We start from the raw sequence: 27,944 nt of genomic DNA, 5'->3' as shown, positions 1-27,944 counted from the left end.
TCCAGTCCCCACACACCTCCCTTTCTCTGTAACCCCCCTCCAGTCTCCATACTCCTCCCCTTCTCTGTGACCCCCTCCAGTCCCCACACACCTCCCCTTCTCTGTAACCCCCCTCCAGTCTCCACACTCCTCCCCTTCTCTGTGACCCCCTCCAGTCCCCACACACCTCCCCTTCTCTGTAACACCCCTCCAGCCCCACACCCCTCCCCTTATCGGTAATGCCCTCCAGTCCCCACACCACTTCCCTTCTCAGTAACACCCTCCTGCCCAACACACCTCCCCTTCTTTGTAACCCCCTTCCAGTCGCCACGCTCCTCCCCTTCACTGTAACCCCTCCCAGTCCCCACACACCTCCCCTTCCCTTTAACACCCTTCAGTCCCCACACCCCTCCCCTTCTCTATAACCACACCAATCCCCACAACTCTCCCCTTCTCTGTAACCAGTCCCCACACACCTCCCCTTTCCTGTAATGCCCTCCATTCCCCACATCTCTCCCCTTCTCTGTAACCAGTCCCCACACACCTCCCCCTTCTCTGTAATGCCCTCCAGTCCCCACACACCTCCTTCTCTGTTACCCCCTTTCATCCCCACACCGCTCCCATTCTCTGTGTCTCCCTCCAGTCCCCACACACCTCCCCTTCTCTGTAACCCCCCTCCAGTCTCCACACTCCTCCCCTTCTCTGTGACCCCCTCCAGTCCCCACACACCTCCCCTTCTCTGTAACCCCCCTCCAGTCTCCACACTCCTCCCCTTCTCTGTGACCCCCTCCAGTCCCCACACACCTCCCCTTCTCTGTAACACCCCTCCAGCCCCACACCCCTCCCCTTCTCGGTAATGCCCTCCAGTCCCCACACCACTTCTCAGTAACACCCTCCTGCCCAACACACCTCCCCTTCTTTGTAACCCCCTTCCAGTCCCCACGCACCTCCCCTTCACTGTAACCCCTCCCAGTCCCCACACACCTCCCCTTCCCTTTAACACCCTTCAGTCCCCACACCCCTCCCCTTCTCTATAACCACACCAATCCCCACAACTCTCCCCTTCTCTGTAACCAGTCCCCACACACCTCCCCTTTTCTGTAATGCCCTCCATTCCCCACATCTCTCTCCTTCTCTGTAACCAGTCCCCACACACCTCCCCCTTCTCTGTAATGCCCTCCAGTCCCCACACACCTCCTTCTCTGTAACCCCCTTTCATCCCCACACCGCTCCCATTCTCTGTATCTCCCTCCAGTCCCCACACACCTCCCCTTCTCTGTAACCCCCCTCCAGTCTCCACACTCCTCCCCTTCTCTATGACCCCCTCCAGTGCCCACACACCTCCCCTTCTCTGTAACCCCCCTCCAGCCCCACACCCCTCCCCTTCTCTGTAATGCCCTCCAGTCCCCACACCACTTCCCTTCTCAGTAACACCCTCCTGCCCAACACACCTCCCCTTCTCTGTAACCCCCTTCCAGTCCCCACGCACCTCCCCTTCACTGTAACCCCTCCCAGTCCCCACACACCTCCCCTTCCCTTTAACACCCTTGTCCCCACACCCCTCCCCTTCTCTATAACCACACCAATCCCCACAACTCTCCCCTTCTCTGTAACCAGTCCCCACACACCTCCCACTTCTCTGTAATGCGCTCCAGTCCCCACACACCTCCTTCTCTGTAACCCCCTTTCATCCCCACACCGCTCCCATTCTCTGTGTCTCCCTCCAGTCCCCACACACCTCCCCTTCTCTGTAACCCCCCTCCAGTCTCCACACTCCTCCCCTTCTCTGTGACCCCCTCCAGTCCCCACACACCTCCCACTTCTCTGTAATGCCCTCCAGTCCCCACACACCTCCTTCTCTGTAACCCCCTTTCATCCCCACACCGCTCCCATTCTCTGTGTCTCCCTCCAGTCCCCACACACCTCCCCTTCTCTGTAACCCCCCTCCAGTCTCCACACTCCTCCCCTTCTCGGTAATGCCCTCCAGTCCCCACACCACTTCCCTTCTCAGTAACACCCTCCTGCCCAACACACCTCCCCTTCTTTCTAACCGCCTTCCAGTCCCCACGCACCTCCCCTTCACTGTAACCCCTCCCAGTCCCCACACACTTCCCCTTCCCTTTAACACCCTTCAGTCCCCACACCCCTCCCCTTCTCTATAACCACACCAATCCCCACAACTCTCCCCTTCTCTGTAACCAGTCCCCACACACATCCCCTTCTCGAAAATGCCCTCCATTCCCCACATCTCTCCCCTTCTCTGTAACCAGTCCCCACACACCTCCCCCTTCGCTGTAATGCCCTCCAGTCCCCACACACCTCCTTCACTGTAACCCCCTTTCATCCCCACACCGCTCCCATTCTCTGTATCTCCCTCCAGTCCCCACACACCTCCCCTTCTCTGTAACCCCTCTCCAGTCTCCACACTCCTCCCATTCTCTGTGACCTCCTCCAATGCCCACACACCTCCCCTTCTCTGTAACCCCACTCCAGCCCCACACCCCTCCCCTTCTCGGTAATGCCCTCCAGTCCCCACACCACTTCCCTTCTCAGTAACACCCTCCTGCCCAACACACCTCCCCTTCTTTGTAACCCCCTTCCAGTCCCCACGCACCTCCCCTTCACAGTAACCCCTCCCAGTCCCCACACACCTCCCCTTCCCTTTAACACCCTTCAGTCCCCACACCCCTCCCCTTCTCTATAACCACACCAATCCCCACAACTCTCCCCTTCTCTGTAACCAGTCCCCACACACCTCCCCTTTTCTGTAATGCTCTCCAGTCCCCACACACCTCCTTCTCTGAACCCCCTTTCATCCCCACACCGCTCCCATTCTCTGTATCTCCCTCCAGTCTCCACACACCTCCCTTTCTCTGTAACCCCCCTCATGTCTCCACACTCCTCCCCTTCTCTGTGACCCCCTCCAGTGCCCACACATCTCCCCTTCTCTGTAACACCCCTCCTGCACCACACCTCTCCCCTTCTCTGTAATGCCCTCCAGTCCCCACACCACTTCCCTTCTCAGTAACACCCTCCTGCCCAACACACCTCCCCTTCTCTGTAACCCCCTTCCAGTCCCCACGCACCTCCCCTTCACTGTAACCCCTCCCAGTCCCCACACACCTCCCCTTCCCTTTAACACCCTTCAGTCCCCACACCCCTACCCTTCTCTATAACCACACCAATCCCCACAACTCTCCCCTTCTCTGTAACCAGTCCCCACACACCTCCCCTTTTCTTTAATGCCCTCTAGTCCCCATACACTTCTCCATCTCCATAATGGCCTCCAGTCCCCACACTCCTCCCCTTCTCTGTAACACCCTCCTGCCCAACACACCTCCCCTTCTTTGTAACCCCCCTCCAGTCCCCATGCACCTCCCCTTCACTGTAACCCCTCCCAGTCCCCACATACCACCCTTTCCCTGTAACACCCTTCAGTCCCCACACCCCTCCCTCTCTCTGTAACCCCCTCCGGTCTCCTACAACCCTTCCTGTCTCTATATCCCCCTCCAGTCCCATATACTCGTCCCTGTCTCTGTAACCCACTCCAGTCCCGTACGCCCCTCTCAGTCTCTGCAATCCCCTCCAGTCGCCTACACCCTTCTCTGTAACCTCCTCCGGTCCCTTACACGCTTCACTGTAATCCACTCCGGTTCCCTGCACCTCTTCCTGTCTATATAACCCCCTCCAGTCCCCTACAACCCTCCCTGTCCTGTAAACTCCTCCCTACACCCTTCACTGTAACTCCCTCTGGTCCCCTACACCCTTGTCCCTGTAAACCCCTCCGGTCCCCTACACCTCTCCTTGTCTCTGTAAGCCCCTCCAGTCCCCTACACCCTTCACTGTAATCCCACTCCAGTCATCTACACCCTTCCTGTCTCTGTAGCCCACTCCGGTCCCCAACATGCCTCCTTGTCTCTGTAACCCCCTCCAGTCCCCTGCATGCCTCCTTGCCTCTATAGCCCCCTACATCCCTTACACCCATCCCTGTCTCTGTATCCCCCTCTGTTCCCCTACACCACTCCCAGTCTCTATATCCCCCTCCAGTCCCCTACACTCCTCCCTGTCACTGTAACCCCCTCCATTCCCCAACAACCTTCCCTGTCCCTGTCACACCCTCCGGTCCCCTACACTCCTCATTGTCTCTGTAACCCCCTCCAGTCCCCAACACCTCTCCCTGTCACTGTAATCCCCTCCGTTCCTCAACAACCCTCCCTGTATCTGTAACCCCCTCCGGTCCCCTACACCTCTCCCTCTATCTGTAACCCCCTCCGGTCCCCTATACCTCTCCCTGTCCCTGTAACCCCTTCGGGACACCTATACCCCTCCCTGTCTCTGTAAACCCTTCCTGTCCCCTACACCCTTCACTGTAATCCAACTCCAGTCACCTACACCCTTCCTGTCTCTGAAACCCACTCCAGTCACCTACACCCTTCCTGTCTCTGTATCCCCCTCCGGTCCCCTACACCCCTCCCTGTTTCTGTAACCCCCTCTGGTCCCTGACATACCTCCTTGCCTCTGTAACCCCCTACATCCATTACACCCCTCCCTTTCGCTGTATCCCCAACACCACTCCCAGTCTCTATATCCCCCTCCAGTCCCCTACACTCCTCCCTGTCACTGTAACCTCCTCCATTCCCCAACAATCCTCCCTGTCCCTGTCGCACCCTCTGGTCCCCTACACACCTCACTGTCTCTGTAACCCCCTCCAGTCCTCAACACCTCTCTCTGTCACTGTAATCCCCTCCGTTCCTCAACAACCCTCCCTGTCTCTGTAACCCTCTTCGGTGACCTACACCCATCACTGTCTCTTTAACCCCTCCGGTCCCTGCACCCTGCACACCTCACTGTCTCTGTAACTCCCTCCAGTCCCCAACACCCCTCCGTGTCTCTGAAATCTACTTCAGTCCCCTACACTCCTCCCTGTCCTTGTAACCCCATACGGCCCCCTACACCTCTCCCTATCTCTGTAACCCTCTACAGTCCCCTATACCTCTCCCTGTCCCTGTAACCGTCTCCGGTCCCCTACACCTCTCCCTGTCTCTGTAACTCCCTTCATTCCCCTACACCTCTCCCTATAGCTGTAACCCCCTCCGGTCCCCTATACCTCTCCCTGACCCTGTAACCCCCTCGGCACACCTACACCCCTCCTTGTCCCTGTAAACCCCCTCCAGTCCCCTACACCTCTCCTAGTTTCTGTAACTCCCTCCAGTCCCCTACACCCCTCCCTGTATCTGTAACCCTCTCCGGTCCCTTACACCTCTCCCTCTATCTGTTACCCCCTCCGGTCCCCTATACCTCTCCCTGTCCCGGTAACCCCTTCAGGACACCTACACCCCTCCCTGTCTCTGTAAACCCCTCCTGACCCATACTCCCTTCACTGTAATCCCACTCCAGTCACCTACACCCTTTCTGTCTCTGTAACCCACTCCGGTCCCCAACACCACTCCCTGTCTCTGTATCCCCCTCCGGTCCCCTACATGCCTCCTTGTCTCTGTAACCTCCTCCGGTCCCTGACATGCCTCCTTGTCTCTGTAACCCCCTACATCCCTACACACCTACCTGTCTCTGTATCCCCCTCTGTTCCCCTACACCACTCCCAGTCTCTATATTCCCCTCCAGTCCCCCACACTCCTCCTTTGTCACTGTAACCCCCTCCATTTCCCAACAACCCTCCCTGTCCCTGTAACCCCCTCCAGTCCCCAACACCCCTCCCTGTCACTGTAACCCCCTCCAGTCCCCAACACCGCTCCCTGTCACTGTAACCCCCTCTGTTCCTCAACAACCCTTCCTGTCTCTGTAACCCACTTCAGTCCTCTACACCACTCCCTGTCTCTGTATCCCACTCTGGTACCCTACACTCCTCCCTGTTTCTGTAACCCCCTCTGGTCCCTGACATACCTCCTTGCCTCTGTAACCCCCTACATCCCTCCCTGTCTCTGTATCCCCTACACCGCTCCCAGTCTCTATATCCCCCTCCGGTCCCCTACACTCCTCCCTTGTCACTGTAACCCCCTCCATTCCCCAACAACCCTCCCTGTCCCTGTCACACCCTCCGGTCCCCTACACACCTCACTGTCTCTGTAACCCCCTCCAGTCCCCAACACCCCTCCCTGTCACTGTAACCCCCTCCAGTCCCCAACACTCCTCCCTGTCACTGTAACCCCCTCCAGTCCCCTACACCCCTCCCTGTCAATGTAACCCCCTCTGGTCTTTTGCTGCTTGCCTCTGCATTCACCCTTTGATTATCCCATAACCCCATCCCCTTCACCCACACCCCCCCCCCCCACCCCCCACCCCGCTCCCCTCACCCATGGACACTGCCATTGTTGCTCAGTCTCTGAAACATTTATCGTTGCTGATAAGTTGTCGAAGATGCTGTGGGTTATGCATGGTTGTATGGCAAAGGTCCCAACTCTGCCAAAATGTCTCTTCTGTGTGTGTGTGTTTGCGTGTGTGTGTGTGCGCACGTCTGCATGTTTTTCTGTGAATGTGTGTGCTTGTGTTTGTCTGTTTCGCTGTGTGTGCATGTGTGTGTGTCCGCATGTGTTCCTGTGAGTGTGTGTGCTTGTGCTTGTGTATTTTTGTGTTGTGTGTGTCCGTGTCCGCGTGTGTTTCTGTGAGCGTGTGTGCTTGTGTTCGTCTATTTCTCTGTGTCTGTAAGTCTGTGTGTGTTTCTGTGAGTGTGTGCGCTTGTGTATTCCTCTGTGAGTGTGTGTGCCCGCGTGTGTTTCTGTGAGTGTGTGTGCTTGTGTATTTCTCTGTGTGTGTGTATCCACATGTGTTTCTGTGAGCGTGTGTGCTTCTGTTTGTCTATTTTGTGTGTGTTTGTATGGGTGTTTGTGTGTCTGCGTGTGTAAGTGGTTGTGGGTATCTTTGTGCATGTGTGTTTGTTTTTTTTTGTGTGTCTGTGTGCATGTGAGTGTTCATGAGACTATGTAAGCAATCATGCTTACCTTACTGTGCATAAGTGTTAGCGCGTGCGTGCGTGCGTGCGTGCGTGCGTGCGTGCGTGCGTGCGTGCGTGCGTGCGTGCGTGCGTGCGTGCGTGCGTGCGTGCGTGCGTGCGTGCGTGCGTGCGTGCGTGCGTGCACGCACACAGGTATGGAATGACACAGAGGTGTCAATGCTACGCCAACGCCAAACAGCCCTGATTACAGGCCTGTGGAGCTGTGATCTCCTCCATCTTGTGTGCGTGTCCGTACAAAAGCACGTGTGTATGCTGTGTGTGCATGTGGACTGTTGCTGGAGGTGCCTGGGGAAGGCTGTCCCCAACGGGTCCCGTGACAAGGCCCTATGGGCAGATTGCAAAGGCAGGAAGATATGCTCAGCTCTGCAGAAAATATCCTGGAACTATTGATCTATTTTTAATCCGTGTGTGATTATCTCGACTCCGAGTAGACAATGGAACAGCTGGTAAACATCAAGTCGAATAAAGTGCTTGGTGGCGTGGAACAGCTTGAGTACAGACTTTCGAAAGTCAGTTACATGATCTCATTCTCATGGTGGGATTACAGTGAACGCCATCACTTTGGAGACAGGTTAATGCCATGGGTTGGAGCTGCACCCTCTCTCCTGTGACATGCCAATCCTGTGCTTTCAGCATGCTCTTAATTTGCTCACCCTCGATCGTATTCCCTGTAAATTTTATTCAGAGTGAAATTATATTTTGGGCTGGATTGCACCTCAACACTTCCAGGGCAACTGAGACAGGACACAAAGTGCTGGAGGCTGCACAGAACCCAAAAGATCCTCGACGGTTCGGGCCTAAGCCCTTCCTCAGGAGATGAACTGTACGTTTGGGACCCTGAGAAATGGCGTTGAGTCCCCACGGATATTGCGTGGCCCACTAACATCACCCGGTAGTCTGCACGCTGCGTGAGACCCCAGCGTCTTCATTGACCTCATTTTAAGTGGAGAACCCACTTTTATCCAATGTTGTTGCTGCTGCTCTTTGGGGGACCCAGGAGTCTCGTGCGCACCACCTGAAGCTTGGGTGGGTGCATGTTGTTCCAGCCAAGACCTCCACCCACCACTTCCCGCTGGAAACGTGCACCTCGCACATCCTGACAGCTCTGCAGTGTTACCATGGACAGGCGCGGGGGGCAAGCGAGCTGTCCCAGGTACGCCTGTCATGGACAATATAGTCGGCCAAGTAAACAGTGCTGTGATTCATTGGATGAACACGGAGTGCGAGTCTCTGCGTCACCTGGGAGACTGTGTGCTTCCCGTATGGCATGGTGAATTAGTAAAGGACCACCATTACACTTCTACCAGATGCAATTTTTTCCCGGGGTGACTTGACAATAGCAAACACTAGAGGACATCTATACAAGGGCAAGTAAAACACTCTCCATCCCCTACACAGGTCTGAAACTACTTCGCTTCTTCTTCTACTGGTCACTCTCCCCGCCTGGCAGAACCTGTCCTCATTCTAAACAATTTCTCCTTTAACTCATCCCACTTCCTCCAAATCAAAGGAGTAACCCTGGTTACCCACATAGGTCCCAGCTACGCCTGCCTATTTGTGGACTTTGTGGAGCAATCCATGCTATAAGCCCACACAGGCAAGGCCCCACAACTCTTCCTCTGGTCTATTGACAACTATATCGGGGCTGCCTCATGCACCCACGATGAGTTCATCAACTTCATCCACTTCACATTCAACTTCCACCCTGATCTCAAACTCACCTGGTCCATCTCGGACAACACTCTCCTGGATCTGTCTCCATCTTGGGAGATGAGCTTTCCACCGACATATATTACAAACCCTCCAACTCCCACAAATACCTGGACTACATTCCCTCCCACCCTGTCCCCTGCAAGGATTCCTTCTCCTTCTCTCAATTTCTCCATCTCTGCCACATCTGTTCCCAAGGTGTTTTCCAGGCCAGATCTTCCAAAATGTCTGCCTTCTCCCACAAACATGGCTTCCCCTCCATCACCATCAACATACCCTCACCTACATCTCCTCCATTTCCTGCTCACTTGCCCTGGCCCCTCTGCCCTCAGACACAACAAACATAGAACCCCCCCCCTCATCCTCACCTACCACCCCACCATCTTCCGTATCCAACACATTATCCTCTGGAATTTCCGCCACCTACAACAGAATTCTACAACCAGACACATCTTCCCCTCTCCCCTCCTCTCTCTGCCTTCTGTAGGAACTGGTCCCTCTGTGACTCCCTCGTGAATTCATCCCTCTTCCCTCCCACCCCTCCCACCCCGTGGCACCTTCCCCTGTGGCCATAGGAGGTGCTACACTTGTGCCCATACCTCCTCCCTCACTAAGATCCGGGACCCCAAACAGGCCTTTCAGGTGAAGCAACATTTCACGTGTGTCCGCAGGACTGATTTACTGCATCCCTTTGTGGCCTCCTCTACATCGGAAAGGCTGGGCACAGATTGGGAGATCGTTTCGCCCAGCACCTCCACTCTGACTCCACCAGAGACAGGGACTTCCCAGTGGCCACCCATTTTGGTTCTGCATCCCACTCCCACACTCACATGTCTGTCCATGGCCTCGTTTACTGTCCCTCCAAGAGCACCTGTAAATTGGAGGAACAACTCCTGATTTTCCATCTGGGCTTTCTCCAGCTGAATGGTATTAACTTCGAGTCTCTGCTAACCTGCTCTCCTCTTTCCCCCTCTTTCCCCCTTTCCAGTTATCCTCCCCCCTTCCCTTCACCCAACCATCTCTCCTCCCCCTGCTCGCTGCTGTGCCCTCCCTCCATTCTCCACCTGTCACCTCCTGCCTTTGCGACCACGCCTCCCGCCACTCCTTTGTTCGGGCGCCTGCCGACATTTTCCCACACCTTGATGAAGGTCTCAAGCCCGAAACGTCAGTTTACTACATAAAGGACACTGTTTGACATGCTGAGTTTCTCCAGCATTGTGTCTTTATATAATCTATACAAGGGCTTTTCCTTTTGGATCAAAGAAGGACAAGGGGTGGCTATACAGAGGTCCACAAGGTCACGAGAGAGAATGACGGGGTGGACAGACAGCACCTTTTTCCTCGGGGTGACGGCAGCAAACACCAGAGGATATAGGTTCAAGGTGAGGGGAGAGACATTTTGGGGATACACAGAGAGAGGCGGGGGCCTGGAATGCATTGCCAGGGGTGCTGTTAGAGGCTGGTACAATGGGGGAATTTCCAAGACCCTTAGGCATGTGGCTGAAAGAAAAATGGAGGGTTATAGATGTGAGGGAGGGAAGGTTTGTTGAGTGGTTTGATAAAGGTCGCCACAACTGCGTGGGCTGAAGGGCCTGGACTGTTCTGGAATGTTCTATGTGACAAAGAGCTCATAGACAATTGCAGAGGTTTGAAGCTGAAGTGAAACACAAACGCCCATTGCCTTTACAGCAGTTCGGACAAAGATGAGGTGGAGAGCACAGGGGTTCAATCAGACATGGAGGGTGAACTCAGCCGGGCCCCTCACCCCCTCCTCACCCACTGTGACCCAGGCCCCTCTGGGATGGGGGTATACACCCTCTCCCCCACTGTGACCCACGTCCCTCTGGGATGGGGTGTACAGCCACTCCCCACTGTGACCCAGACCCCTCTGGGATGGGGCTGTTCACCCCCTCCCCCACTGTGACCCAGATCCCTTTATCCTCTGTGAAGATAACTTGCTTTGCACCTTGAGAAGCCTTCCCAGCTCCAGGGATCGCAGCCTCTCTGTGTAACCAGAGTGTTTTCTCCCTCACTGACCTGGCACAGGAGTGCCGTTCCGATGCATCGGCCTGCAGTCTCTTCACAGAGTCGGCATCGCAGAATAAATCTCCCCTCAAGCTGTCATTCTGGTTCCAGGGATGCAGGCTCCTTCGGTCCCCATTTGTCATGCTGCCCCCCCCCCCCACCCAATCCAGTTCACCACCTCGTCCGTTCCCAGCGTTTGATATGGGATCTTCTTCTCACTCGTGTCCTCAGAGCCCTGCAGTTGGACAGCGGCAGATACCTCTCCCTGCACCAGTCCTGATCACTGAGTGTTCATTGCCACTCTGTGTCGGCTGTCCAAGCGGCCAGCCCCTCCAACCTGCTGCCCAGCTGTTTCCTGCTAAATGTAGGTGAGATACAAACCAGAGGACTTGGGATTAGAGTGAGAGGGAAAAGTTTAAACCAGGAGTTTCTCAACCCTTTTCTTTCCACTCACATCCCACTTTAAGTATTCCCTATGGCATCAGTGCTCCGTGATTAGTAAGGGATTGCTTAAGGTGGGAAGTGGGTGGGAAGGGAAGGTTGAGAACCTCTGCTCTAGACCCAATTGTTACTGAAATATTTTGCTTGAGAAAAATTGTCATTGGCCTATTTCCTTTGGAGTTATGAAACCGTGCACATAATGAGGTGATTAGAATTATTAAAACAGTGGTTTTCATCCTTTTTCTTTCCACCCACATCCCTCCTTAAGCAATCCCTTGCTAAACACAGAGCACCAATGGCACAGGGATTACTTAAAGTGGGATGTGAGTGGAAAGAAAAAGGTTGAGAACCACTGGTTTAATGCAGCGTTGGGGGAACTTCTTCACACACAGAGTGGTGGGGGTGTGGAACAAACTGCGAGCTGAGATGGTGAATACAGGCCCAATTTTAACATTTAAGTAAAATTTGGGCACGTGAGTGTGTAGAAGTGTCATGGAGGACTGTGGACTGGGTGCAGATCAGTGGACTTAGCAGAAAAATACTTCAGCACAGACTCGAAGGGCAGAAGGGCTTGTTTTTATGAACTGTAGAACAATTACAGCACAGAAACAGGCCACCTCAGGCCCTTCGAGTCTGTGCCGAATCATTTTTTTGCCTAGTCCCACTGACCTACACCCTGTCCATAGCCCTCCACACCCCTCATATCCATGTACCTGTCCAAATTATTATTAAATGTTAAAATTGAGGCTGCATTTATCACTTCATCTGGCAGCTTGTTCCACACTCCCACCCCTCACATTCTCCCTTTCACCCTTAGCCCATGATCTCTGGTTTGTATCTCCCTACCCTCAGTGGAAAAAGCCTACCTACATTTACTCTGTCTACCCCCCTCATAATTTTAAACACCTCTATCAAATCTTCCCTCATTCTTCTACACTTCAGGGAATAAAGTCCTAACCTGTTTAACCTTTTCCTGTGTCTCAGTTCCTGAAGTCCAGGGAACATCCTAGTAAATCTTCTCTGCACTCTATCTATCCTATTGATTATCTTTCCTGTAGTTAGGTGTCCAAAACTGCACACACTACTCCAAATTTGGTCTCATCAATGTCTTATACAACTTTATCATAACATCCTAACTCCTGTACTCAGTACTTTGATTTATGAAGGTCAATTTGTCAAAAAGCTCTCTTTACAACCCTATCCACCTGTGACAACACTTTCAGAGAATTATGTATCTGTTTTCCCAGATCCCTCTGTTCTACCCCTCAGTGCCCGACTATTCACCATGTATGACCCACCTTTAGTTTGTCCTTCCAAACTGCAACACCTCACCCTTGTCTGCATTAAATTCCATCTGCCATTTTCAGCCCATGATTCCAGATGGTCCAGATCCCTCTGCAAGCTTTGAAACCCTTCTTCCCTGTTCGCAACATCGCCAATCTTAGTGTCATCTGCAAACTTGCTGATTCAATTTACCACATTATTATCCAAATCATTGATATAGATGACAAACTGCAATGTCCCACCACCAATCCCTGAGGCCACTCACCTCTAGTCACAGTCTGGCTTCTCCCAACCATCCATTGTCAAATCCAGTTCACTATTTCACCATGAATACCTCATGTTTGAATCTTCCTGACTAACCCGCCCCCATGCGGGACCTTGTCAAAGGCCTTACTGTGCTGTAATGTTCTATAAGCTGGGCTGATCTAATTGTCACAAACCTTGATGACCTTTTGTCCTTGGGCAGAGGACTTCTGAGAAACAGGAGGAGATTGGGCCATGATTTGATCAGTTTCAACAAGGGCACACCAGGCACTGAGCGAAAGGCCACATCTGAATGGCATTTGGTGCAGTGCCCCCTGGTTGGTGGATGTCCCACCTAAGGAGGCATCCTCTCCACATGGACCCTGTAGCCAATTCCTCACCATCTAAAACGATTCAGGCCAGTCCAGTCCCTCACTTCCAAACAGGGGGAAGATGGACCTCTGGAATCACCACCCCCACCCACCTCGGAACCACCCACCCATTCCCGGGACCAACCTCCCTCTGGGACCATACCCTCTCTTCCCGGCTCTTGGACCTGGGACCACCCACCTCCAAGATTACCCACCCATTCCTAGGACCATCTACCTACTGCCAGAGACCACCCACATCCCCTGGAACACACACCCATCCCTGGGACCACCCATCTATTCCCAGGACCACCCATCCCTGGGACCACCCATCTATTCCCAGGACCACCCATCCCCAAGAGCATCCAATCACTGCCAGATAAGATCCACATCCTCTGGACCACTCAGCCACCCCCAAGGACCTCCCAGCCACCCCCCCCCCCCAGGACCTCCCAACCACACTCAGAGATCACCCACTCACCTTTGGGTCCACCCACCCGCTCGGGACCTCCCAACTACCCTCAAGACCACCCACTCATCTCTGGGTCCACCCCCCCTCCCCCCCCTGATCACATATCCCCAGGACCACGCCCTCCCTCTGAGGAACCTAACCCTCTCTATGACCACAATCCCTGAGCCACCTATTTCTCCCTGGGACCACCCATCTCTGGGACCATTTGCTCATCCCCTGAACAACGTACCCATTCCTGGGATCACCACACCTGGAATACCCACATCCAGGACCATCCGCCTCCCCAGAACCACATCACTCACTCCCCCCAGCCTCTCCCTCCTGTACCCTTCCCTCTGGTCTGCCTCCCCACCTTCTCTCTTCCTCCCCCCACTTTACCTCCTTCCATTCTCAACCACCCTCCAAAACTTCACCTTTACCCTCATGCCCCCATCCCTCCACTCCCATCATCCACCCACACTCCATCCCTCCCCACCATCTCCCTCCCTCAAGATCCCAACCTCTCCCACCACCTCCCAGCCTTCCCCCACCCTCTCATCCCAGCCCTGACCCCATCCTACCCCAAACTCAGGCATAGTTTGTTGATTTGTGGGTTGATTTGCCATTTGCCTCTGCCTCCATCTAGGCTGTGCAGATCTCTGATTGTGACCATCCCCTTGTGCTGCCCATGGAATATTTACTCACTGCAGCTTCTTTGTTTAAATATCAGTTCAGACCAACATATTTCACATCTTCTTTGGCTTGGCTTCGCGGACGAAGATTTATGGAGCGGGTAAATGTCCATGTCAGCTGCAGGCTCGTTTGTGGCTGACAAGTCCGATGTGGGACAGGCAGACACGGTTGCAGGGGAAAATTGGTTGGTTGGGGTTGGGTGTTGGGTTTTTCCTCCTTTGCCTTTTGTCAGTGAGGTGGGCTCTGCGGTCTTCTTCAAAGGAGGTTGCTGCCCGCCGAACTGTGAGGTGCCAAGATGCACGGTTTGAGGCGATATCAGCCCACTGGCGGTGGTCAATGTGGCAGGCACCAAGAGATTTCTTTAGACAGTCCTTGTACCTTTTCTTTGGTGCACCTCTGTCACGGTGGCCAGTGGAGAGCTCGCCATATAACACGATCTTGGGAAGGCGATGGTCCTCCATTCTGGAGACGTGACCCACCCAGCGCAGCTGGATCTTCAGCAGCGTGGACTTGATGCTGTCGGCCTCTGCCATCTCGAGTACTTCGACGTTAGGGATGAAAGCGCTCCAGTGCATGTTGAGGATGGAGCGGAGACAACGCTGGTGGAAGCGTTCTAGGAGCCGTAGGTGATGCCGGTAGAGGACCCATGATTCGGAGCCGAATAGGAGTGTGGGTATGACAACGGCTCTGTATACGCTTATCTTTGTGAGGTTTTTCAGTTGGTTGTTTTTCCAGACTCTTTTGTGTAGTCTTCCAAAGGCACTATTTGCCTTGGCGAGTCTGTTGTCCAAAGTGATTTACACTAAGGTTGCTTTAATTAATCATCTCAGCATGTAGCTACTGATTGAATGAGGCTCCTGTATCTCCTTCCTGATGGTAGCAGAGTGAAGAGGACGTGGGCTGGGTGGTGAGGGTCCTGGAGGATAGAGGCTGCTTTCTTGAGATACCTCCTCGTGTCAATGTCCTCGGTGGACTGGTGCCTGTGATGGCACTGGCCGAGTTCACGACTCTGTAGCCTTTCCCTGTCCTGTGCATTGAAATATAAGGATCAGAGTTTATTGCTTGTTGTTTTGCAGCAACATTACAAGTACAAATATTGCTATAAATAACATAAAAATAATTAGTGCAAAATAAGGGTAAAGTGGGGTGGTGTCTGGGGTTCGTTGTCCATTTAGAAATCTGACGGCAGAGGGGAAGAGGCTGACCATGTGCTGCTGGGTGCTCGTCTTCAGGGTCCTGCACCAGCATTGCAGAGCCAAATAAACTCAAACTCTGAGACCTTGATCCGCCTGGGTCCCTGACCCTGCCCACAGGCCACAGTCAGTGAGGATTGGTGACAGCACCTCCAGATCATCTTCACCTCCAGGGCCTCACAAGGATGAGTACCCAGTTCTCTACTATACTCCGTGTACGCCCATAACTGCATGGGCAAAAACAGCCCCAATTTCACCTATAAATTTGTAGTTGATACCTCTGTCGTGTTTAAGATCTTTAACAATGACAAAATGGAGTACAGAAGAAAGATGGTGAGACATGTGGCTTGGTGCCTGGACAACAGCCTCTCCTTCAATGTCAGCAAAACTAAGGAGCTGGTTGTAGTCAACCAGAGGAGGGGTGAAGCTCACACCCCCAGACCAAATCAACAGTGCTGAGGTGGAGATGGGAGGCAGCTTTAACTTTCTGGGGGTAAACATATCCAGTGACTTGTCCTGGTCCATCCACATTGATGCAATGACCAAGAAAGCACCTCTACTCCCTCAGAAGCCTGTCAATGTCAATAGGATCTTTTAATAATTTCTACATTGTTAATAGCTAATCAGGGTGTCTCACAGCATGATACAATGCCCAAGGCTATAAGTGGTTGGAGTAGGCGGTGGCGATTAGGACCGGACCGGACCGGGATTCAAATCCTGCCCTGTCTGTAAAGAGTTTGTACGTTCTCTCCTTATCTGTGTGAGTTTTCTACGAGGGCTCTGGTTTTTCCCCCACCCTTCACAAACGTACCAGGGTGTAGGTTAATGGGGTAAGTTGGCGGCATGGACTCGTATGGCCAGATTGGCCTGTTACAGCGCTGCATGTATGTATGTATAAGAAGGTTGTGAAAGTGAGTCTATCCATCACACACCCCCCTCCCCTCCATCAACTCCGGCTACACTTCCACTGTCTCAGTCACGCAGCCAAGATATTTGCTTAAAATATCTTCAAAGATGTAACACAGCTGACCACACTGGCTTCAATCCTTCCCATCCGGTGAGAGATCACACCCCACCATATTCTGTCTCCCCTCCTGTCATCAAAGTGAGTCCCCACACTGGGAAACGACTGGTGTCTTTGTTGTATAACTGATCTCTCTCCATAGCAGTCCTGTGGCTGCACTGCTCTGGGCTAACTGGACTGCTCGCAGGATGAACTTGCTCTCCGTACCTCGGTGCACAAGGCAAGAAAGCGGAACTTTCCATGACAATCGATACTTCAGAAAACCTGCAGTGAGGGCTCTGGAGAATCCGTCTGCTGGAGTAAAGGAGTGTCTGCAGACACCATGGTTGTAGTAAAAACAACGTTGGAGAAACTCAGCGGGTCAAACTGTGTCCTTGAAAGAGCAAAGGTAAAGGTACATCACCAACATTTCATCAAGGGATGAGCAAGATGCAGGCAGGCGCCCAACTTCAATAGAAATACTTAAGGTATATTTGTAAAATATATATTAAGGTATATACCTTGAAGAAGGGCTCAAGGCCAAAATGTTGGTTATATATCTTTACCTCTTATTGGAGTTGTGAGACCGGCTAAGTTCCTCCCTTTGTGCTATCTTAATGTCTCTCTCTCTCTCTCTCACATACACACACACACACACACACACACACCCCCACCCCCAGTGTACTGCTGGTCAGTCTGTGTTTTACACCTGTGTTCTTAGTTCAAGGCATTGGCCCACTTCAAAATGCTGAATGACCAAGGAACTGCTCACACTAGACCATCCAAGACTTATATTTATGAATCAGTATTTACTTTTTTATCTGTATATGTGAATGCCTGTTCTGCGTATGCATGATTTGTCTGTCTGTGTGGTTATGTGTTTTGCACTGAGGACTGGAGAATGCCGTTTCGTTGAGCTGTACTTGTACAATCAAGTGACAAAAAACTTGACGCTTGCGGCTGACTAAGTTAGAAAAGACATCCCATCTGCTGTGTCACCGGTCGCTTCCCATTCTGGCTGTTCCTTTCACCCTCAATTAGTTGGTATTAGCTGCTTGCCACCGTGGGATCCTGCTGTGTACGGTGGTCCTACTGGGCCAAGCCCCACCATGTGGGGGAGCCCCTGAGCCGGAGAGCTTTGTGCCCTTGACGTTAATCTCCAGGGGGGTCCAAGCTGGGCATGAAGAGGTGGTGGACTGGTGCCCTGACCCTCAGCTGCTCCATGACCTCCCGAGGTGCTCTGTGCTTATGCAGGGGAGTTGGTTTGGGACTTGGTCACCTGGAGACCCGGACTGGCTCATTGTTTTCATGAAAGGATCTGCGCGAGCTGAGTGGGGTATTCTCACAGCCGGGACATTGTCGCTGGCTAAATAAAGGCACGCAGCACAGAAAAGGCCCTTCGGCCCAACTCACCTATGCCACCAAGTTGACACTCTGGACCCTCTCCGTTCAGTCCATACCTATCTCAACCTTTCCTGTCCATAACTCTGTCCCAATTGTGCCCATTTCCACAGCTGCCTCTGTCTGAGTGAAAAGCATTACCCCCCCCCCCAACTAACTCTCTCCCTCACACCTATGCCTCCGAATTCAAGAATCATCAGACTAGCAGAATTGGCCTCGTGGCCTCAGTCCTCTGGAGTGGGAGGTGCTGTCATTTACCTTGTGTCCTGTTGACATTTTTGAAATTTAGCCAGCCCACGAGCCCATGCCACCCAATCGACCTACAACCCTTGGTAGGGTTTGGAGGGTGGGAGGAACCCCATGCAGAACGTGCACACTCCTTACAGACAGCCCAGGATTTGAATCCCGGTCCCGGCGCTGTAACATCGTTCCACTAACCCCGATGCTGCTCAGTTATTTTGACACCCAGGAATTTGAAATTCTTGACCCTTTCCACTACTGACCCCTCGATGAGGACTGGTTCGTGCTCCCCTGATTTTTCTCTCCTGAAGTCCACAGTCAGTTCCTCAGTTTTGCTGACAGTGAGTGCAAAGATGCTGTTATTCCACCGCTCAACGAGCTGATCTCTCTCCCTCCTGGACCCTTCCTCGTTGCCGCCTGTGGTTCTGCCACGTCACTGTCAAATTTGTAGATGGCATTGGAACTGTGCCTGGCCACACAGTCCTGGGTGTAGAGCGAAAAGAGCAGTGGGCTAAGCCCGCACCCTTGGCGCCAGCGTGGATGATCAGTGAGGGGAAGACGCTGTTTCCGATCTGTACCGACTGGTCTTCTGATGAGGAAGTCGAGGATCCAGTGGCAGAGTCCCAGGGTTTGGAGCTTGTTGACGGTATGATGGTGTTGAACGCTGGGCTGTAGTTGATGTAGAGCAGCCTGGTGTATCAGTTGCTGTTGTCTAGGTGATCCGGGGCTGAGAGGAGAGCCAGCGAGATTGTATCCGCTGTGGAGCAATCGTGATGGTAGCCAAATTGCAGTGGGTCCAGATTTTTACTTGGGTACGTGTGAGTTCTGGCTACGACCAATCTCAAAGCAGTTGGGACAAGGTTATTAGAGTGCCAGTGGCTCGGGTTCAAATCCACTGCTGTCTCAAGAACTTGTATGTTCTCACTATTGGTTGGAAGGGCCTGTTAATTGTGCCTGAATTTAATTTTTCCTTTGTCCCAGGTCCACTCGTGTAGTTGGCTGCTGTAACCTGAGAAACTCGGCAAGTGCTAGTAGATAACAGCAACCGGATAATCTGGTGGTTGAACGATAAAGATCAACTGCGCTCTCAAATCACCGCCTGGGATCTTTCTCTTCACCTGAGAGGACGGGCTAAATTCAGCGTTCTGCTGGGAGGGTGGCCTCTGTGATGCAGTGGAATTCCCTCTGTACCCTCTGTGGACTTTGATGCCCCCCCTCCCCCCCAGCTTGTAACTCAGTGGTAAGATGCCAGCAACTGCAACGCAGCTGGAGTTCCTTAGAACACAGGACGACAATGGTTTTCCTCCAAAGGGTTTGCTTCCTGAAACAAAAATTTGGGGATTATGATCAGCATCTTCAAGCTGAGCATGGATAATTTCAGATTTGCTGTATCCTGTTGGAAATTGGAGAAACACCAACTTTTATTGAAATTAGCATGTTTAATCACATAATGATGCCACACAAGCTCTCAGGCTGACTGCTCAACAAATGTGAGGAGTCCAGGGTTTGTCTTGGTCACCGATTTCACAACCAAAGTAGAGTTCACAGGCTTTCTTAACAAGTGCAGTGACGCTGAATCTTTCAGCCTTAACCGAATATTCGCCACAACTGTAACAGATGTATCACAGCTGTTGTGAAATTGACGAGTCATTTCCGCTGCATTGAATCCTCTTGTTAAGTACACTCACTCTCCTATGGCCTGAAGAACATGTGCATCTATAATCAATGTAATGCTCAGCATCTGTACATGGGAGCTGCTTTTATAGCCTGTCTGCATCTATCCTGTCTCAGCTTATCCAGGCTTAAGACAACATTTGTATAGCACCTGCACTGAGTCTATGTCCAGGCATGCTTGGACTGACCAAAGCACATTGCTTTGTGGGCAGTATATAAGTAGACCTTAAAATGTGACAGGAAATCTCAAAAAAAAGTTATATCTTTTTTTTAAAAAAAGTACGTGATAAGAAAATTTGAGGCGATTTTTGTGATCGGCTGCCCGAACTCCATAAAATACACCCAGAAGTGTTCAGGAAGCAAAATCTTCATTGTCCAGTGTAATCTGCCCCCACCGTCCAGAGAGGTGGGAGATCTGGTCACACACGCTCTGGGACTGGGTTTGACGCACCAGCTGTTAACCTGCGATCTTTCCATTGGTCGGTGCCAGCAGAAATCAGCCCACTTCAGTTTGTCCTGCCGCTGTCTTACCTGAGTTACTGATTATTATTTAATCCAAGGAACTGCAAGGCCTTTAATTCCATTTATAAACTAGTGAAGATCGAATTTATCCCACTGCTGTGCATCAGGAGGGAACAATGACCGGGTCCTGACAGCCCACAGCCCGTGTGGGTCCCTCAACCACTGAGCCCCTCGCTGCTCCACTGCTGTGGTCTCTGCCCTTTTGGGTTGTCTCCTCTGCTTCTCCTCAATGGGGGGGGGGGGGGGGGGGGGGGTGTGGATGGTGGTCTCCCTGTTCACTACTCCCCCAGAGTCTGAAACTCCAAAGCCACTGCCAAACATAGGTGCTGCCATCTAGGGCACAGTACGCCCCCCCACCCCCCCCACCACCACAGGATGTTAATTAAAAACACCGACTTCTTAAAGCAGCCGTTTAAAGCCTATATGCAGAGTCGTTGGCATTGGAACTGGGTGGTTGGACCATGTGGAGCAGTGCCGGGTCTCCGCTCCCACTCCCCTGCGTCCACCCCAGCGGCAGTGTTGCTTTTACCACAGCTCTGCCATTTATTTCAGGATAGAATTGCCTTGGACACGCATGACAGCAGCTGTTTCAATAGATTCTGGACCAGAGCATCTTGGGAGAGGTGGACAGGCTGAGGGCAATCAGTATTTGTCAGGGAGAGCAGGGCATGTGTGAGAGCAGAGCTCATTCCGCTCCCGACTCCCCTGACCTGCCACGGCACTGGCCAGGGTTTGAGGGTTGTTACTCATGCTGGAGCCTTCTCTTTCAGCACATGAGAGAGGCTGGCAGCCGGTGGCCGCGCTTGGAGCTGGAGTATGCGGAGGCTTTGGGGAGGCCCAGCAACAAGAGGCAAGAAATCGAGGCCCTGCAGGAGGTGAGAAGCACCAATGCCCAGATGCTCCCTGAAACCGCGACCTTTTTATACACAAAACTTTATTCTTAATCACAACTTGACAAAATATGAAACACACACAGAACTACAAGTAAAAGAAACACCTGCAGACAAGATGATTAAAATAAAAACAATGCAAAACATACTTGTGTAAGGCACAATTCTGCAAACATGTCTCCTCAAGGACACCAGCACTTCACAGAGCAATCTCCAACCTTCACAGAACTATCTCCCCTTCATAGAACCATCTACCCTTTTCACAGAGCCATTTCTCCCCTTCACGGTGCCCTCCCCTTCACTGGGCCCCCCCTTCACGGGGCCATCCCCCCTCCCCTTCACGGGGCCATCCGCCCTCCCCTTCACGGGGCCATCACCCCTCCCCTTCACGGTGCCCTCCCCCCTTCACGGAGCCCTCCCCCCTTCACGGAGCCCTCCCCCCTTCACGGAGCCCTCCCCCCTTCACGGAGCCCTCCCCCCTTCACGGAGCCCTCACCCCTACACGGAGACTCCCCCCTTCACACCCTCCCCCCTTCACACCCTCCCCCTTCACACCCTCCCCCTTCACACCCTCCCCCTTCACACCCTCCCCCTTCACACCCTCCCCCTTCACAGAGCCCTCCCTCCACCTTCACAGAGCCCTCCCCTTCACAGAGCCCTCCCCTTTCAGAGCCCTCCCCTTCACAGAGCCTTCCCCTTCACAGAGCCCTCCCCCTTCACAGAGCCCTCCCCTTCGCAGAGCCCTCCCCCTTCACAGAGCCCTCCCCCTTCACAGCCTCCCCCCCTTCACAGCCTCCCCCCCTTCACAGCCTCCCCCCCTTCACAGCCTCCCCGACTTCACACCCTCCCCGCCTTCACACCCTCCCCCCTTCACGCCCTCCCCCCTTCACGCCCTCCCCCCTTCACGGCCTCCCCCTTCACGCCCTCCCCCCTTCACGCCCTCCCCCCTTCACGCCCTCCCCCCTTCACGCCCACCCCCCTTCACGCCCACCCCCCTTCACGCCCTCCCCCCTTCACGCCCTCCCCCCTCCACACCCTCCCCCCTTCACACCCTCCCCCTTCACACCCTCCCCCCTTCGCAGCGCCCTCCCTCCCTTCGCAGCGCCCTCCCCCCTTTGCAGCGCCCTCCCCCCCTTCGCAGCGCCCTCCCCCCTTTTGCAGAGCCCTCCCCCCTTCGTAGAGCCCTCCCCCCCTTCGTAGAGCCCTCCCCCCCTTCGCAGAGCCTCCCCCCTTCGCAGAGCCCTCCCCCCCATCGCAGAGCCCTCCCCCACATCGTAGAGCCCTCCCCCCTTCACGCCCTCCACCCCTTCACGCCCTCCCCTTCACACCCTCCCCCCTTCACGCCCTCCCCCCTTCACTCCCTCCCCCCTTCACTCCCTCCCCCTTCACACCCTCCCCCCTTCACACCCTCCCCCCTTCACACCCTCTCCCCTTCACACCCTCCCCTTCACACCCTCCCCACTTCACACCCTCCCCCCTTCACACCCTCCCCTTCACACCCTCCCCCTTCACACCCTCCCCCTTCACACCCTCCCCTTCACACCCTCCCCCTTCACACCCTCCCTCCTTCACACCCTTCCCCCTTCACACCCTCCCCCTTCACACCCTCCCCTTCACACCCTCACCCCTTCACGCCCACCCCCCTTCACGCCCACCCCCCCTTCACGCCCACCCCCCCTTCACGCCCACCCCCCTTCACGCCCTCCCCCACTTCACGCCCTCCCCCTTCACGCCCTCCCCCCCTTCATGCCCTCCCCCACTTCACGCCCTCCCCCACTTCACACCCTCCCCCACTTCACACCCCCTTTCACAGCGCCCTCCCCCCTTCACAGCGCCCTCCCCCCTTCACAGCGCCCTCCCCCCTTCACAGCACCCTCCCCTCTTCACAGCGCCCTCCCCCCTTCACAGAGCCCTCCCCTTCACATAACCCTCACCCCTTCACAGAGCCATCCTTCCCATGTATGTCAGTGCTATCGACCCTTCACAGCGCTATCCCTCCCTTCACTGAGCCATCCCTCCCTTCACAGCGCCATCCCTCCCTTCACAGCGCCATCCCTCCCTTCACAGCGCCATCCCTCCCTTCATAGCGCCATCCCTCCCTTCACAGCACCATCCATCCCTTCACAGCGCCATCCCTCCCTTCACAGCGCCATCCCTCCCTTCAAAGCGCCATCCCTCCCTTCACAGCGCCATCCCTCCCTTCACAGCGCCATCCATCCCATGTCAGTGCCATCGACCCTTCACAGAGCCATCCCCTTTAATTTCACAGAGCCATCTTCCCCCCGCCTCCCCTTCACAGAGCTCTACTCCGTCCCGTTCACAGAACCACCCTCCTCACCTTCACAGGGCCATCACCGCCCCCTTCACAGGGCCATCCCCGCCCCCTTCACAGGGCCGCCCCCCTCCCCTTCACAGGGCCGCCCCCCTCCCCTTCACAGGGCCGCCCCCCTCCCCTTCACAGTGCCGCCCCCCTCCCCTTCACAGGGCCGCCCCCCTCCGCTTCACAGGGCCGCCCCCCTCCCCTTCACAGGTCCGCCCCCCTCCCCTTCACCGGGCCGCCCCCCTCCCCTTCACATGGCCGCCCCCCTCCCCTTCACAGTGCCGCCCCCCTCCCCTTCACAGTGCCGCCCTCCTCCCCTTCACAGGGCCGCCCCCCTCCACAGGGCCGCCCCCCTCCCCTTCACAGGGTTGCCTCCCTCCCCTTCACAGGGCCGGCCCCCTCCCCTTCACAGGGCCGCCTCCCCTCCCCTTCACAGGGCCGCCCCGCTCCTCTTCACAGGGCCGGCCCCCTCCCCTTCACAGGGCCGCCCCCCTCCCCTTCGCAGGGCCGCCCCCCTCCCCTTCACCGGGCCGCCCCCCTCCCCTTCACAGGGCCGCCTCCCTCCCCTTCACAGGCCCGGCCCCCTCCCCTTCACAGGGCCGCCTCCCCTCCCCTTCACAGGGCCGCCCCGCTCCCCTTCACAGGGCCGCCCCGCTCCCCTTCACAGGGCCAGCCCCCCCTCCACTTCACAGGGCCGCCCCCCGCCCCCTTCACAGGGCCGCCCCCCTCCCCTTCACAGGGCCGCCCCCCCTCCCCTTCACAGGGCCGCCCCCCTCCCCTTCACAGTGCCGCCCCCCTCCCCTTCACCGGGCCGCCCCCCTCCCCTTCACCGGGCCGCCCCCCTCCCCTTCACCGGGCCGCCCCCCTCCCCTTCACCGGGCCGCCCCCTCCCCTTCACCGGGCCGCCCCCCTCCCCTTCACCGGGCCGCCACCCTCCCCTTCACCGGGCCGCCCCCCTCCCCTTCACCGGGCCGCCCCCCTCCCCTTCACCGGGCCGCCCCCTCCCCTTCACAGGGCCGCCCCCCTCCCCTTCACCGGGCCGCACCCCTCCCCTTCACCGGGCCGCCCCCCTCCCCTTCACCGGGCCGCCCCCCTCCCCTTCACCGGGCCGCCCCCTCCCCTTCACCGGGCCGCCCCCTCCCCTTCACCGGGCCGACCCCCTCCCCTTCACCGGGCCGCCCCCCTCCCCTTCACCGGGCCGCCCCCCTCCCCTTCACCGGGCCGCCCCCCTCCCCTTCACCGGGCCGCCCCCCTCCCCTTCACCGGGCCGCCCCCCTCCCCTTCACCGGGCCGCCCCCCTCCCCTTCCCAGGGCCGCCCCCCTCCCCTTCACAGGGCCGCCCCCCTCCCCTTCACAGGGCCGCCCCCCTCCCCTTCACAGGGCCGCCCCCTCCCCTTCACAGGGCCGTCCCCCTCCCCTTCAGCGGGCCGCCCCCCTCCCCTTCACCGGGCCGCCCCCCTCCCCTTCTCAGGGCCGCCCCCCTCCCCTTCACAGGGCCGCCCCCCTCCCCTTCACAGTGCCGCCCCCCTCCCCTTCACAGGGCCGCCCCCCTCCCCTTCACCGGGCCGCCCCCCTCCCCTTCACCGGGCCGCCCCCCTCCCCTTCTCAGGGCCGCCCCACTCCCCTTCACAGGGCCGCCCCCCTCCCCTTCACAGTGCCGCCCCCCTCCCCTTCACAGTGCCGGCCCCCTCCCCTTCACCGGGCCGCCCCCCTCCCCTTCACCGGGCCGCCCCCCTCCCCTTCACCGGGCCGCCCCGCTCCCCTTCACCGGGCCGCCCCCCTCCCCATCACCGGGCCGCCCCCCTCCCCTTCACCGGGCCGCCCCCCTCCCCTTCACCGGGCCGCCCCCCTCCCCTTCAACGGGCCGCCCCCCTCCCCTTCACCGGGCCGCCCCCCTCCCCTTCACCGGGCCGCCCCCCTCCCCTTCACCGGGCCGCCCCCCTCCCCTTCACCGGGCCGCCCCCCTCCCCTTCACCGGGCCGCCCCCCTCCCCTTCACCGGGCCGCCTCCCTCCCCTTCACAGGGCCATCTATCCCCCTTCACAGAGTCTTTCACCCTTCAGAGCCATCTCCCTCCCCTACACAGAGCCTTCTCGCCCCTACACAGAGCCATCTCTCCTCTACACAGAGCCATCTTGCCCCTACACAGAGCCATCTCGCCCCTACACAGAGCCATCTCGCCCCTACACAGAGCCCTCTCGCCCCTACACAGAGCCCTCTCGCCCCTACACAGAGCCCTCTCGCCCCTACACAGAGCCCTCTCGCCCCTACACAGAGCCCTCTCGCCCCTACACAGAGCCCTTCGCCCCTACACAGAGCCCTCTCGCCCCTACACAGAGCCCTCTCGCCCCTACACAGAGCCCTCTCGCCCCTACACAGAGCCCTCTCGCCCCTACACAGAGCCATCTCGCCCCTACACAGAGCCATCTCGCCCCTACACTGAGCCATCTCGCCCCTACACTGAGCCATCTCGCCCCTACACAGAGCCATCTCGCCCCTACACAGAGCCATCTCGCCCCTACACAGAGCCATCTCGCCCCTACACTGAGCCATCTCGCCTCTACACAGAGCCATCTCCCCCTACACAGAGCCATCCCTCCTCCCCATTTACTGGTGGGCCCACACTCCCTTAGCCACCTATTACCTCCTTCCTGTGGATCCTTGCTCTTCCCCCTCATCATTTTATTCAGGCACCTGCCAACATTTTGTTTGGACCCTGATGAAGGGCTGTGGCCCGGAACATTGGTTGTCAATCTTTTTCGTTGCTGTACGATGTGCAGTTGGACCTGCTGACTTTCTCCAGCATCGTGTTTTCATTCATCCATATTCTGTCTCTAAAACCATGAACAGTTGTTGGAAATGTGCCTGTTGTATCGAGATGGAGTTGCCCTATGAGGAGAGATAGAGTCAGCTGGGAGTGTACCCGCTGGTCTTGATAAGAATTAGAGAGAAATGTGAAAAATTATGAAAGGCGAGGTGGGTAAGTTGTACCCATTGGTGGGGGAGACTAGAACCAGGGGATGTAGCCTCAAGATTCAGGGTAGTGGATTTAGGACTGAGATGAGGAGGAACTGCTTTTCCCAGAGGGTGGTGAATCTGGAATTCACTGCCCACTGAAACAGTGGAGGCAATCTCAGTAAATATATTTAAAACAAGGTTGGATAGATTTCTACGTAGTAGGGAAATTAGGGGATATGGGGGGAAAGGCAGTAGGAGGAGAGGAGCAATTCATCAGATTAGTCATGATCTTATTGAATGGCAGGGCAGGCTCAATGGGCTGAACAGCCAACTACTCCTTATGTTTTTTTGTATATTATTTAAATTTTCAAATTAAGATCCCATTATTACTGTCTAGGGTGCACTTAATCTCCTGGAGATGCCCACTGTTCCAGGACCTTGCCCACCGTCTCCTCAGATATCCAATCCTCCCACATGAGAACAGATGTAACCCTGAAAGAGGCGCAAGCAGTCAGCTCGCCCCACACCCTCAACCATCCGTCGCCATGACCTGTGAATGTCCTGCTTGGAGTTCCTACTAGTTCCCACACATTCCCCCCCACCCCCCCACCATCACCTCCACACAACTCCTGGACTCAATACTTTGATTTATAAAGGCCGATGTGCCAAGTGCTCTCTTTACAACCCTATCCACCTGTGCCGACACTCTCAGGGAATTGTGTATCTGTATTCCCAGATCCCTCTGTTGTACCACACTCCTCAGTGCCCTGCCGTTTACCGTGTATGTCCCACCTTGGTTTGTTCTTCCAAAATGCAACACCTCACACTTGTCTGCATTAAACTCTATATGCCATTTTTCAGCCCATTGTCCAGCTGGTCCAGATCACTCTGTAAACTTTGGAAACATTCTTTTCTGTCCACAACACCTCCAATCTTAGTGTCATCTGCAAACTTGCTGATTCAGTTTACCACATTATCATCTATATCAATGATCTGGATGATAAACAACAATGGTCCTAGTACTGATCCCTGAGGCCACTCACCACTAATCACAGGCCTCCAATCTGAGAAGCAATCACCCACTACTCTCTGGGCTTCTCCCGTCCAGCCTTTGTCGAATCCAGTTCACTACTTCACCATGAATACCTAACGTCTGAACCTTAGGTGGACAACATCCACAGCCTTTCATTTGTCAACTTTCCTGGTAACCTCTTCAAAAAACTAAGATTGCTTAAACATGACCTGCCATGCACAAAGCCATGTTGACTTTCTCTAATCAGTTCCTGGCTGTTCAAAGAATTGTACATCCAATCTCTTAGAACACCTTCCAATAATTTACCTACTACTGACATCAGGGTCACCAGCCTGTAATTTCCAGGGTTACTTTTGGAGCCTTTTTTGAACAACAGAAAAACTCCCTCCAATCCTCTGGTTATTTTAAATATTTCTGCCAGGGTCCCTGCAATATCAACAGTAGCCTTACTTGAGGTGTGAGGGAATATCTTGTCAGGCCCTGGGGATTTATCCATCCTTATTTGCTTTAAGACAGCAAACACTTACTCCTCTTTAATCTGTATAGA

General features: G+C 55.3%; 2 protein-coding genes across 4 annotated transcripts in view; both read left to right on the top strand.

Annotated features, from left to right (window-relative positions):
• rimbp2b (RIMS binding protein 2b) overlaps nucleotides 1-27,944 on the top strand; it is a 179,609-nt gene that overhangs the window by 55,965 nt on the left and 95,700 nt on the right. For all 3 annotated transcript variants that reach the window (XR_011356321.1, XR_011356320.1, XM_069933561.1), the window contains exon 4: nucleotides 20,968-21,072. Coding sequence is in view for 1 of the 3 variants with exons in the window: in XM_069933561.1 (XP_069789662.1) it covers nucleotides 20,971-21,072 (102 nt within the window). In the remaining 2 variants the exon portion in view is untranslated. The remainder of the gene's footprint in view (nucleotides 1-20,967; nucleotides 21,073-27,944) is intronic.
• On the top strand, nucleotides 13,106-14,041 carry LOC138762410 (uncharacterized). The gene has a single exon (XM_069936170.1). It carries the CDS (start codon nucleotides 13,106-13,108, stop codon nucleotides 14,039-14,041), a length of 936 nt encoding a protein of 311 aa, XP_069792271.1.

The sequence above is a fragment of the Narcine bancroftii genome, chromosome 4 (assembly GCF_036971445.1).
Source record: "Narcine bancroftii isolate sNarBan1 chromosome 4, sNarBan1.hap1, whole genome shotgun sequence".
Lineage (NCBI taxonomy): Eukaryota > Metazoa > Chordata > Chondrichthyes > Torpediniformes > Narcinidae > Narcine > Narcine bancroftii.
Note: the sequence above shows the minus strand (reverse complement) of the source record. Positions and strands in the feature narration are given on the sequence as shown.

Coding starts and splice junctions, on each gene's coding strand:
- LOC138762410 (XM_069936170.1), top strand. CDS start 13,106: ATGGACCTCTGGAATCACCACCCCCACCCACCTCGGAACCACCCACCC.